At 50.5% G+C, this 12,495-nt stretch overlaps 1 protein-coding gene across 2 annotated transcripts in view; it reads left to right on the forward strand.

Annotated features, from left to right (window-relative positions):
- Positions 1-402: 402 nt before the first annotated feature.
- The window catches only part of LRRTM4 (leucine rich repeat transmembrane neuronal 4), a 131,660-nt gene continuing 119,567 nt past the window's right edge, over positions 403-12,495 (forward strand). Inside the window, exons 1-2 of one of the 2 annotated variants that reach the window (XM_054650792.2) lie at positions 403-1,412; positions 4,491-6,087. In XM_054650792.2, coding sequence (XP_054506767.2) covers positions 1,409-1,412; positions 4,491-6,043 — 1,557 coding nt within the window. In that variant the 5' untranslated portion in view covers positions 403-1,408 and the 3' untranslated portion in view covers positions 6,044-6,087. The remainder of the gene's footprint in view (positions 1,413-4,490; positions 6,088-12,495) is intronic. The other variant, XM_054650791.2, reaches the window with a different exon arrangement.

Consider the following 12,495-nt stretch of genomic DNA (forward strand, 5'->3'; position numbering starts at 1 on the left):
CTGGACCCTGCAGGATCCCGGCTCCTGCTGCGAGAGCCACGGGAGAGGAGCTCAGGACGAAAAAGGTGTCACTGATTCTGCATCTTCAGTTCTGCCCTCTTTATCAAAGTCGGTGTTTTTCTGACTAAAAGGCACTTGGATTTAAAAAGAAAAAAATTACAGGCTGCGAGGCAGGGGATTAACCCTGTCCCAGCCACAGCAGGACACGGAGTGTTTACATTTGGAGTTGCTGCCTGCAGTCAAATCAAATGCCTTTTGTGGGGATGATCGGTGTGATCACAGCCCCTGCACCCTGCAATCACTTTTCACCTGCAAACCTTCCTTTTCCTGCCTCCCCTCCCACAGGAATACAGGAAAAAAAAAGAAAAAAAAAAAAGAAAAGAACAGTTTAGAATTTGCCCAAGCCAAACACACAGGTCAGGTGGATTAGAGCAAGCTCAGGTTGGCAAATCCCAAAGGGGAGCAGATGTTTTGTTTGGCGTCTCTGCCCGAAAATCCCACGCCATAAACATTCCATAATCCAGGGGGAGACGGAGGGAGCCCGGCAGGGGAGGACGGTGGGCAAAGGCAATGCTGTGTCTTTAATTTTCTTTTCCGAGAGCGGAGCGAAGTCTGCAGAGCCATGACAGCCTCACTTGTTCAGCCTTTAATGCGCGCTGGGTTTTCTCCAGTGGAGGGCACTCGGTGCTCCACAAACTCCATCCTCGGCACCCGCCAGCTCCGGAGCATCATCGCTCTCTGGAAAGCCTCGGAATTAGACGAGAGCTGCCTCTCAGCACAGCTACAAAACACTTTAAACCCGACCAGCTAAATGGAATAAACCGAGCCTGCGGGGGCTGCTAAGCCGGGCTCTGGCACAGCACGGGAGGCCCTGCGGAGGATGGATCGCTGTGCCCGGCCATGGCAAGAGGCAGCGGCACAATGAGGGATGCCAGGCGCCGGCAGAGCTTCGCCCCTTCCTCCCAGAGAAGTTGGTTCGTCTGCATCTCCTGCTCTGGCTTTTCTTTAAAAAAAATCGCCACTTAACGCCGCCGCTCCTCTGATGACTTCCACAATGGCTCTCAGAGCTTAGAGTCCCTCCCTACCCCCCCACACTCCCCCCATCCTTCGTCCTCTCTTCCCCACCCCCAACCCCTTTCCCTTATCCTTTCCCTTCCCTCATCCCCCCCCCAAAAAAAAAAAAATTCCGGCTGCTCCTCTCCGGGGAACTTTGTGGGGTTCCTGGCAGGCAGGGCTGGATGGCGGCGGGGCGAGCGGCAGCGACGTGAAGATGCTGATGGTTTAAAGAGGGAGAAAGAGGCGAGGGGGAAAAGCCAAAAAAACCAAAAAAATTTTTTTAAAAAGGGGGGAAGAGAGAGGAGAAAACATCTGGAGGAAGGCGAAGGAGGACGTTATTGATGACAAAAGGATGGGTGAGTGAACTTTTGGTGGTTTGTTGGCTGGCACAGCTGCAGCTGTGGGGTGGATTTTGCAGCTGGATTATTCGGCGGCGGTGGCGGGGACGGGGAGGGGGGGGGGGGACACCGGGAGCAGCAGCCAGCGGCGCATTCCGCTGTGCCAGGTGACTCACGGCGCTCGAAAATCGCCTTTTTAGCCCTTGTCCCTCCCTCCGGGCACACGCACACACGCACACCTTACACCTTTCCTCCCGCAGTGGCACCCACGGGTGCTGGGTTCCTCAAATCCCACCCCCGCACCTGCAGGGCACCTTTGGGGTCCCGACCCCCCCCCCCAAAAATCCCTGCCGGCTTCGCCTCCTGATCCCCCCCTCCCGGCACCATCCGGGCTGGCTCGGACACTTTGCGGGATGTGGGAAGCCAAGGGGAGTTGTTTGCATGGGTGGGTTTGGAAGAGGCTGAAAAGATGCCCCTGGTGCCTCTGCTACATCTCCAGCAGTCATTTGGCAGTCGGGGGTTTTTTTGGAGTGTGACAGGTTTTATTCCCCTCCTTCCTTCCTCTCCCCATCCCCAGCCCCCGAGTCTGTAACAGCCAGAACATATTTCTAGCTGGCTGCTGCTGGCAAAGAGGAAAAAAAAAATGAGCAAAAAAAAAAAAAGAGAGAATTTAAATCACAAATCTACCCATTAAAGTGAAAGGCAGGGGCATTCTAGATCAGGAATTGTTTTTGCAGGTTGCCCCTTGGTTTAAAATTGGATTAAAGACCTGCAGCACTGGGTTGGTTCTCTGTGTGTGTGTGTGTGACAAATCATAAAGTGATTATTTATCAAGGAGATATGAGCCTTTGAAATATTTCCTGTTGGAAGAATGCATTTTCATTCTCAGCAAGGCTGCAACTCCGGAGGCAGCAGCCCTAAAATTATTCCAGGCGTGCAGATGGGTGTTGGGGGTTCTGACACCCCCTCCACACCCTCTCATAATTATTCAGGATTCCATATATTCAATTGTTACATATGTCCTCACATCCAGAGCTTCTGCTGCATGACAAACATGACATCTTAAAGGCAAACCCTTAAAATCAGTCAGGAGAGGGGAACTGAAAGAGAAAAATCCCCCTTTAAACTTTCTGGGTTTGCTGCTCTCTGGAAGAGCTGGGGTGGGTATTCTCATCATCTCCTGGATTAATTCAAATTAATGACTGTTTAGGTATTCACAGCCATATGTGGATGAATTAAATGAACATGGGTTAAGGTTCATTTGAAAGGAACACATCTCCTACCTTCACCTGGCACTGGGGTCCCGTGCCAGCATTTCTGGTACACTTCTCTGCATGGACAAACTTTGTTTCTCTGCATCTGTTTCTGTATTTCAGGTACATAAAACTCACGAGTTTTACTTAAACCTACTCCTAAACCAGAATCGCTCAGTGCAAAAAGTAAAAGCTTCACTTAGTGCCTCATTTTACAATAAATGCAGGGTTATAAAGGTGGATCAAACTTCATGAGGAGTAGATTTCCCTGTTCCTGAGGTAATTTTGGGGGGATTAGACTTGCAGTTGCTTTCCTTGAGGAGCACGTAGGAGCAGGAGCTCTGGCTCATTTCCTCTCCAGCACTCTGGAGCATCCAGCACAGTGACTTGACAAATATGTTTATTGTTCAGACCTCAGCAGAGAGCACTGAGGACACCCCAGCTCCTCAGAGAGCTGGAGGACAGCAGCACAGAGGGGAGGAACAGGCTCCTGGAGCTCCTGGGGAACCCTCGGGGTCATCATGGTGCTTCTCTTTCTGCTATTCCCCACCTCAGCTGGGTCCTGAATTTGTTCATGGGGAAAGTCCCCGGCTATGGGGTCAGAGAATTCCTTCAGGCCCATATTTCCCACCCCACTCAGGATTTTCCATGCCTGGGTCTACTCCTGGGTCAGGGATCTCATCAGCCCCTTTAGAAATCCCAGCCTTCATTCTGGAGAAGCTGCAGGCTTTATAGAGGAATCTCGCCAGATTAAATACCAGAAAGATGCTCTCTTTAACATTCAGGGGAAACTGAACGTTCTCCAACGGGGAGGCAGCAGCTCCAGAGGAGAAGAAGGAAAGCAAAGGCTGAAAAGCCTCATCCCCTGCTCCTCCTCTAACAAACTGGGTGCATGAAAAACAAACAGGGGACTCTGGTGGCAGTGGGGGCCACCAGATGAGAGATGGCCAGGCAGGCACTCCAGGGATGGAGATTTGCACCACAAAGAGACGAGGCAGGAGACAAACAGGCTGTGTCCCAAATCCCCAAATCCCAGCTGGGCTCAGGCTGTCCCCAAGCCCCCAGTGACGTGGTCATCTGGTCATTTATGATGTGCTGATCTGGTCATTTATCTGCAAGGCTTTCCAACGGTGTGGTGATCTGGTAATTTGTCTGCAAGGCTTTCCAACGGTGTGGTAACCTGGTTATTTGTCTGCAAGGTTTTCCAACGGTGTGGTGATCTGGTTATTTATTTGCAAGGCTTTCCAATGGTGTGGTAACCTGATAATTTATCTGCAAGCCTTTCCAACAGTATGATAATCTGGTAATTTATTTGCGAGGCTTTCCAATGGTGTGGTGATCTGGTCATTTATGACGTGGTGATCTGGTCATTTATCTTTAAGGCTTTCCAATGGTGTGGTGATCTGGTCATTTATCTGCAAGGCTTTCCAATAGCATGGTGATCTGGTTATTTATCTGCAGGGCTTTTCAACAGTGTGGTAGCCTGATAATTTATCTGCAAGGCTTTCCAACAGTATGGTAATCTGGTAATTTATTTGCAAGGCTTTGCAATGGTGTGGTGATCTGGTAGTTTATCTGCAAGGTTTTTCAACGGGTGTAGTGATCTGGTCATTTATGACGTGGTAACCTGGTAATTTGTCTGCAAGGCTTTCCAGTGGTGTGGTGATCTGCTCATTTATCTGCAAGCCTTTCCAACAGTGTGGTAATCAGGTAATTTATCTGCAAGCCTTTCCAATGGTGTGGTAATCAGGTATTTTATCTGCAAGGCTTTCCAACAGCGTGGTAATCAGGTAATTTATCTGCAAGCCTTTCCAACAGCCTTTTTTCCTTTGGGATCTTGCAGGTTTCCATGTGATCAAGCAGCGGGGAGGCTCCAGGCTGCTGCTGGGGCTGCTCCCCCTGGCGCTGCTGGCGGGGCTGGCGGGAGCCCAGCGGGCCTGCCCCAAGAGCTGCCGCTGCGACGGCAAGATCGTGTACTGCGAGTCGCACGCCTTCCGCGACATCCCCCACAACATCTCCAGCGGCTCCCAGGGCCTGTCCCTGCGCTACAACAGCATCCAGAAGCTCAAATCCCACCAGTTCGCCGGCCTCAACCAGCTCATATGGCTCTACCTCGACCACAACTACATCAGCTCCGTGGACGAGGACGCCTTCCAGGGGATCCGCCGGCTGAAGGAGCTGATCCTGAGCTCCAACAAAATCACCCACCTGCACAACAAGACCTTCCACCCCGTGCCCAACCTCCGCAACCTGGACCTGTCCTACAACAAGCTGCAGGTGCTGCAGGCGGAGCAGTTCAAGGGGCTCCGCAAGCTGCTGATCCTGCACCTGAGGTCCAACTCGCTGAAAACGGTGCCCATCCGCGTTTTCCAGGACTGCCGCAACCTCGACTTCCTGGATTTGGGCTACAACCGCCTGCGGAGCTTGTCCCGCAACGCCTTCGCCGGCCTCCTGAAGCTGACGGAGCTCCACTTGGAGCACAACCAGTTTTCCAAGATCAATTTTGCCCACTTCCCGCGGCTCTTCAACCTCCGCTCCATCTACCTGCAGTGGAATAGGATCCGCTCCATCAGCCAGGGGTTGACGTGGACCTGGAGTTCCTTGCACAACTTGGATTTATCGGGCAACGACATCGCGGGCGTGGAGCCCGGCACCTTCCAGTGCCTGCCCAACCTGCAGAAGCTGAACCTGGATTCCAACAAACTCACCAACATCTCCCAGGAGACCATCAACACGTGGATCTCGCTCATCTCCATCACCCTGTCCGGGAATATGTGGGAATGTACTCGGAGCATTTGCCCCCTGTTTAATTGGCTTAAGAATTTCAAGGGAAATAAGGAGAGCACCATGATCTGCGCAGGCCCCAAACACATCCAGGGCGAGAAGGTGAGCGACGCTGTGGAAACCTACAACATCTGCGCCGAAATCCAGGTGGTGGCCACTGAAAGGTCCTACCAGGCTCCCAGGACCCCCCAGAGACCCGTGTTCATCCCCAAACCCACCGTGTCCAAACTGGAGAGCCACCAGCCGACGTCGGCGGCGCCGAGCCCTTCCGCGGACATCCCGACGCCCGCGGTGGAGCCGGAATACGAGCACGTGTCCTTCCACAAGATCATCGCGGGGAGCGTGGCCCTCTTCCTCTCCGTGGCCATGATCCTGCTGGTCATCTACGTGTCCTGGAAGCGCTACCCCGCCAGCATGAAGCAGCTCCAGCAGCACACGCTCATGAAGAGGCGCAGGAAAAAGGCGCGGGAGTCAGAGAGGCAAATGAACTCCCCTTTGCAGGAATATTACGTGGACTACAAGCCAACAAACTCTGAGACCATGGATGTATCCGTTAATGGATCTGGGCCCTGCACCTACACCATCTCTGGCTCCAGGGAATGCGAGGTATGAACCATGAATCCTCCTAAAACCATTTCAGCTGCTGGGAAGGAGAGGTAAATGTTTCTGAAGCTCTTGAGGTGTCTCTGAATGTGAGAAAGATTGATGAGATTTTGGGTTTTTGGGGTGTTTTGGTTTTGTGGTTTTTTTTTGCCTGCGTCGGGGTTTGCTCTGTGGAAGGTTCTCTGGTCTTAAATGACAACAGGCAGGGAAGGGATGGTGATTATTTTGAATAATTAAGACTTATTAAAAAAGCTATTAAGTTGGAGTCAACAACTGTGATAAAGGCATCTGGAGTGTTGTTCTCCTCCTGTTTGCACCCATTTGATGAGCTGTGGCTACAACAGAATCCTATTTTTAATGGATTGGTAGATGCAGAGGAGCTTAAGAGCCTTTTTCTGGTTTAAAACTAAACATGGAAACCTCTTTTCTCCAGACCCCACATCAAATCTTGAGGGGTTTGTGGCCTGTTTAATGATAAAGCCAGAGATTTCCTGCATTTTTGGTCTGGTTCAGGAGCAAACCAGGGGACAACAGGACTGCAGCAGGATCTTGGAGTTGTTTTCCTGGAGCCAGCAGGAACACAGAGGCTCCTCTGGACTCGAGCCTTTGTCAAGCAGCGCGCTTGCAAATATCTGGGTTGGGAGAAGGGGATTCTTGGAGGGTTTAATTGCATTTCAGTGATCAGTGGAGGCTTAGACAGCACTGCTGGAGCTGATTCCCACAATCTTCAGGCCGTGTCGGGATTTGACTCAGCAACATGGGAAACACGATCAGGAAAAGCTCTCAGCACTTCTCTTCTGCTGTCCAGCTTTGCAAGGAGATTCCAAATTGCTCTGTTGCTCTCCTGCCAGCGACTCCACTGCTGTGGATGCAGGGGATGGGTTTGCTTGGAGCGCTGCTGCTTGTTTAGAGCTGGCAGAGGAGGATTTGCACAATTCCTCTGCAGTCCTGCTCACTTAATCCTGCTTGTGACGTGGCACCAGGTGGACCTGGCTTCCTTGGTCGTGGATGTTCCACCAGAGAGTGTTTCGTGTGCCTGTTGGGGTTTATTCCCACCCCTTTGTGCAGGGAATTGGGAGCCCTGGCTTTGGCACCCGGGTGCTGTGGGAGGTGTGGTGAGGATGAGCAGGGTGGGATCTGCAGTTCTGGGATCTGGATTGTTCAAAACCCAATATTTTGAACTGAATTTTGAACTTTGAACCCAATGCTCTGACAATGGGAGAGGTTTCATATTTGGCACCTGGAATCCCCAGGTGGTTTTGGACTGTGGAGTTTGAGGGGAAGGAAGGCAAATGCAGCAGTGATTTGGGGTTGCTTTCTCTGGAGCTGTGCTGTCTTCAGAACAGAAAACCACTTGGCACGTGCCTGTTGGTGATGGATCAGCTCCATTCATGTGCCTGTTGGGGTTTATTCCCACCCCTTTGTGCAGGGAATTGGGAGCCCTGGCTTTGGCACCCGGGTGCTGTGGGAGGCGTGGTGAGGATGAGCAGGGTGGGATCTACAGTTCTGGGATCTGGATTGTTCAAAACCCAATGTTTTGAATTGAATTTTGAATTTTGAGCCCAATGCGCTGACAATGGGAGAGGTTTCATATTTGGCACCTGGAGTCCCCAGGTGGTTTTGGACTGTGGAGTTTGAGGGGAAGGGAGGCAAATGCAGCAGTGATTTGGGGTTGCTTTCTCTGGAGCTGTGCTGTCTTCAGAACAGAAAACCACTTGGCATGTGCCTGTTGGTGATGGATCAGCTCCATTCATGTGCCTGTTGGGGTTTATTCCCACCCCTTTGTGCAGGGAATTGGGAGCCCTGGCTTTGGCACCCGGGTGCTGTGGGAGGCGTGGTGAGGATGAGCAGGGTGGGATCTGCAGTTCTGGGATCTGGATTGTTCAAAACCCAATGTTTTGAACTGAATTTTGAACTTTGAACCCAATGCACTGACAATGGGAGAGGTTTCATATTTGGCACCTGGAGTCCCCAGGTGGTTTTGGACTGTGGAGTTTGAGGGGAAGGAAGGCAAATGCAGCAGTGACTTGGGGTTGCTTTCTCTGGAGCTGTGCTGTATTCAGAACAGAAAACCACTTGCCACATACCTGCCACTACTCCAGGAAAATACAGAATGGAGGTGTGAGGTTTGCTTTGTTCACGGTTGCCAGCACGAGTGGAAAGTGAGCGATGTTCAAGTAATTTTGAATTTTCCCCCTGGCTGTCACAAGGAGCATTAATCTGGCCTGGAAGGCTCTGTCCCCTTCACCCTCAGGTTTAACACCCCTCAAGTTTCATTAGCTCGGCTAAAATGTTGTTTAATTTGGTGGGGAACAGCTGAATGTGCACACGACAACTGAGAACCCAGGCAATGCCACCACCGCCCCTGATGCATTTCGGATCTCAGAAGACAGGCATGATGTTTGGCAGGCTGGAATTCGGATAATTCAGATTATCCAGCGGGCAATTACAAGGTTCAGGAGCCCTCCCAGGTGCTGGAACGTGGGGCCAGCCTGGTGCAATTCCCCCAGGTGCTTGTGGCTGTTGCACACAGCATTAAACACCAGGGGACCCCAGCTCACCTGGCTTCCAGGTGCTGTGGCAGCACCAGAGCGGTTTCTGGGGTTTAATTTGGATTAAATTAAGGCGATGACAACGGTTTCTGCTTTTTTAATTTGGATTAAATTAAGACGATGACAACGGTTTCTGCTTTTTTAATTCGGATTAAATTAAACTGGTGACAACTTTGCAGGACTGAGGGGGGGGTTTGTGGTGTAAATCAGGCGGTGCAGGACACCCCAGAGCTGTGCCTGCCAGGTCGCTCCGTGTCCTTATTGAACACCCAGTGGCTCTTTGCAATGCACTAATAAAATCTAGAGAATAATGAAGACTTCAGGAGGTGGAAAGCAGATCATTGAAGGCACATGTAGCAACCCAAAGCCCCCACTGAAATCCTGTCTTCAGCTTGGATTTGACATTCTGCGTCTCCATAGCTACAAGGTTCCACTTGTAAAAGGAACGATATTCAGTGTACAGCACTTAAAAATGGTTAAAAAAAATCCCTTGTAGAGTCTTCAGCAGGGGAAAGGGTTTGTGTTTGGTGAAAAAAAAAAAAAAAAAAAAGGGAAATGGAACCTCTCTTTATTTCCTAATTTACCCGTGCTTGTGGAAAAACTATTATTTTGTGCAGGTGTGATGCAGCTCAGGCCCATCCTCCCCCGGGGCTGCCTGGCTCATTCCCTGTGCTCAGCCTCAGCTTTCTCCCAAAAATAGAAGGCCTGAGAGGGGAGAGGAGTGCCTGGATACCTGTGTGAGGCCAGGCAGGCTCCAGGAGTCACTGACTGATTGATTTTACCTCTCCCAGCAATATTTTCCAAAGCATTTTCTGCTTTCATGCGCTCACCCCCCTGTGCCTGGGGGCAGCTGAGGGTCCAGGAGTGGTGTGGGTTTGGGAAAAGGTGATGGATCAGCTCCGTTTGAACAGGGAAAGGGAGGGGATGTCTGATCAGACACTGGCGTGGGGTTTGGGGTCAGCTGAGCAGAGCTGGAACCTTCACAGGGATCATTTTGGGGTGTGGAAGCATCCAGCTCATCTCATCCACAAACCACTGATTTTCCATGGCAGAGCTGGCCTGGGAATAATGCAGTGAGGTATTTCCACAGCTCTTCTCTCCACAGCAGCCCCAGGCACGGTGCTGCTTTAAAATTCTGCGAGGTTTGGAGCATCCAGCAGGGGCCCAGAGGTGAGAGCTGCTCTGTGGGGCTGCATTTCCCAGTCCCTGCTCCAGGGATGATTCCCTGCGCTGGGAATGAGAGAGGGAGAGAGCCAAAGGCAGGCAGGAGTGACTTTGGCAGCAGTGGCGTTATAATCACTGACACCTGGGCTCTCTGCTCCGTCTCTTGGCAGGGCTGGCTGTAATAACTGGATGCTCCCAATTTGGGCTCTGGCCATCCAGTTTAGCAGAGTGCTGCTCCCTCAGCCTGGGGTTTGCTTTGTGCAAATCTCCCTCCCTCTCACCCTCCCGTTCATTTTGTGCATTTGCCGGAGATCTGGAAGCTGTAAAAAGGGATTTCACAAAGGCAGCCCTGGTATTCTGTATTTCATGCATATCACACTCGCAGGAAAGCTGAGAGTGGCTGGCTGGGAAGGTGCTGTGGGGAGAAGGAAAATGTTTAAATGTTTCTGTCTCCTGGAAGGTCATTGCTGTCCCCTTTCCCAGGCTGGCAGGGACAGAACAAACAAGAGGCAGGCAGGTGAGCAGCTTTTCTGTGTCAACTGAGCGCCGTGAGGTCGCTTTTTACACCTCTCCTTCTCCGTGTCTGGCCGTACCCCACGGTGGATAAACAGCCACCTGCTCGCTCACAGGGACAGCTCTGCTGGGCCTTCCACGGGGCTGGGGGTCACTTGTGCTCAAACCAGACACTCAGCATCCCCTTCAGCCGGAATTCTGCTCCTTCCCCTCTCTCCGCTGGGAGGAAATGCATTGAGGAAGGAATTAAAGACGGGCAGGCCTGGTGGGCTGCTGCAGACCCTCTGCTGAGCCTGATTTAAGGGAAATGTTGACACGCTGGGTTTTATTATTTATTTATTTATTGAACATCGTGGAGTTGACATGCTGGTTTTCATTATTTATTTATTTATTTATTAAACGTCGTGGAGTTGACACACTGGTTTTTATTATTTATTTATTTATTTACTTATTCATTGAACATCATGCTGTTGACATGTGGGGGGTTTCTTTAATTAATTTATTTATTTATTTATTTATTAAACGCCATGGTGTTGACATGCTGGTTCTTATTATTTATTTATTTATTTATTTATTAAACACCATGGTTTTGACGTGCTGGTTTTTATTATTTATTTATTTATTTATTAAACACCATGGTGCTGACATGCTGGTTCTTATTATTTATTTATTTATTTATTTATTTATTAAACACCATGGTGTTGACATTCTGGGTTTTATTATTTATTTATTTATTTATTAAACACCATGGTGTTGACACGCTGGTTCTTATTACTTATTTATTTATTTATTAAACACCATGGAGTTGACATGCTGGTTCTTATTATTTATTTATTTATTTATTTATTTATTTATTTATTTATTTATTTATTTATTAAACCCTGTGGTGCTTCTTGGAACAAGAGGATAAACCAGAACAGTTTCCAGAGAGGGTTGAGGGTGAGGTTCCACTTCTTTAGCTCAGATTAAAAAGGGGTGCCCTGGGGGCTCAGCCTGAGCTCGGGGAGATTTTGGGACCTCATGGGAGAAATCACTCCTGGATTTTACTTTTTTAAAAATTCGCTGCTTGAATTTTACATTTTAAAAAAATTCTTTTTAAGAGCAGCGGTTGGGTTTCCTGTGGTCATCAGCCCGAGAGGTTTGAGAGGAATGCTGAACCCCATGGCTGAGGGGTGTGAGTTCACCAGAGCTGAGGGGAATGAAAAGGGAGGGATTCCCACAGCTGGGACATTGCAAAGAGCTCACCTGGGAGGTGAGGAGTGAGCAAAATGGGAGAAGAAACTCCTCATGGACCCTCTGTGCTCACCGCAGGGCCAAACACCGGGTTTCTTTGCTGTGACTCTTGTGGGACACAGGAGGATGAGCACTGTCAGCCAAACTGCTCTGCTCCCTTCTGTGGCTCCTTCTCCCCTCTCTTCTCCCAGCCCTCTGTGACTCTGGAACCCAGAAATACCCAAAATACAGCCCAAATTTCTGTTGGGCTGGAAATTGGGGGTGAACCAGCCCAAGGGAAGGGTCCTAAGCCCTGGGTTTGTGTGGGGAGAGTCAGGAAAGGGGAAGGGGACAGTGCTGCTCCTCAGGGCTCTGCCCATGCCCAGCAGGGGCTCGGAGAAGGCACATTTTAGAAATAACTGAATTATAAAATGGTTTGGATGGAAGGAGCCTTCAAGGTCACCCAGTGCCACCCCCTGCCATGCGCAGGAGCCCTTCCACAGCTGCTCCAACCCCTCCATCCAACCTGGCCTTGGACATTCTGACTGCTCCAACCCATCCATCCAACCTGGCCTCGGACATTCTGGCTGCTCCAACCTATCCTTGGACATTCTGGCTGCTCCAACCCATCCTTGGACATTCTGGCTGCTCCAAGCCCTGTCCAACCTGGCCTTGGACATTCTGGCTGCTCCAACCCATCCTTGGACATTGTGGCTGCTCCAAGCCCCAACCTGCCCTTGGATGTTCCAGAGATGGGGCAGTTTTTACCCCTCTGAGCCTTTCTTTGCCCTCGGCGTTGCAAACACAACCCCAGACTGTGGGGAGGTGTGCTGGAGAGGCACCAGTGATGCAGCAAGAAAACGCACAGGGGGCAAAATTTCCCTGGGCTCAGCACTTGTGAAGTGTGAGAGTTCCCAAAGACGTTCCCAAAATGGAGCGGCCGCGTTTCCGGCGGAGCTGAGCCAGCTGTGCCTCCTGCAGCAATTGAGATTGGGGAAAATTTGGAAAGGAAATGCAGGA

This window comes from Agelaius phoeniceus, chromosome 30 (genome assembly GCF_051311805.1).
Source record: "Agelaius phoeniceus isolate bAgePho1 chromosome 30, bAgePho1.hap1, whole genome shotgun sequence".
Lineage (NCBI taxonomy): Eukaryota > Metazoa > Chordata > Aves > Passeriformes > Icteridae > Agelaius > Agelaius phoeniceus.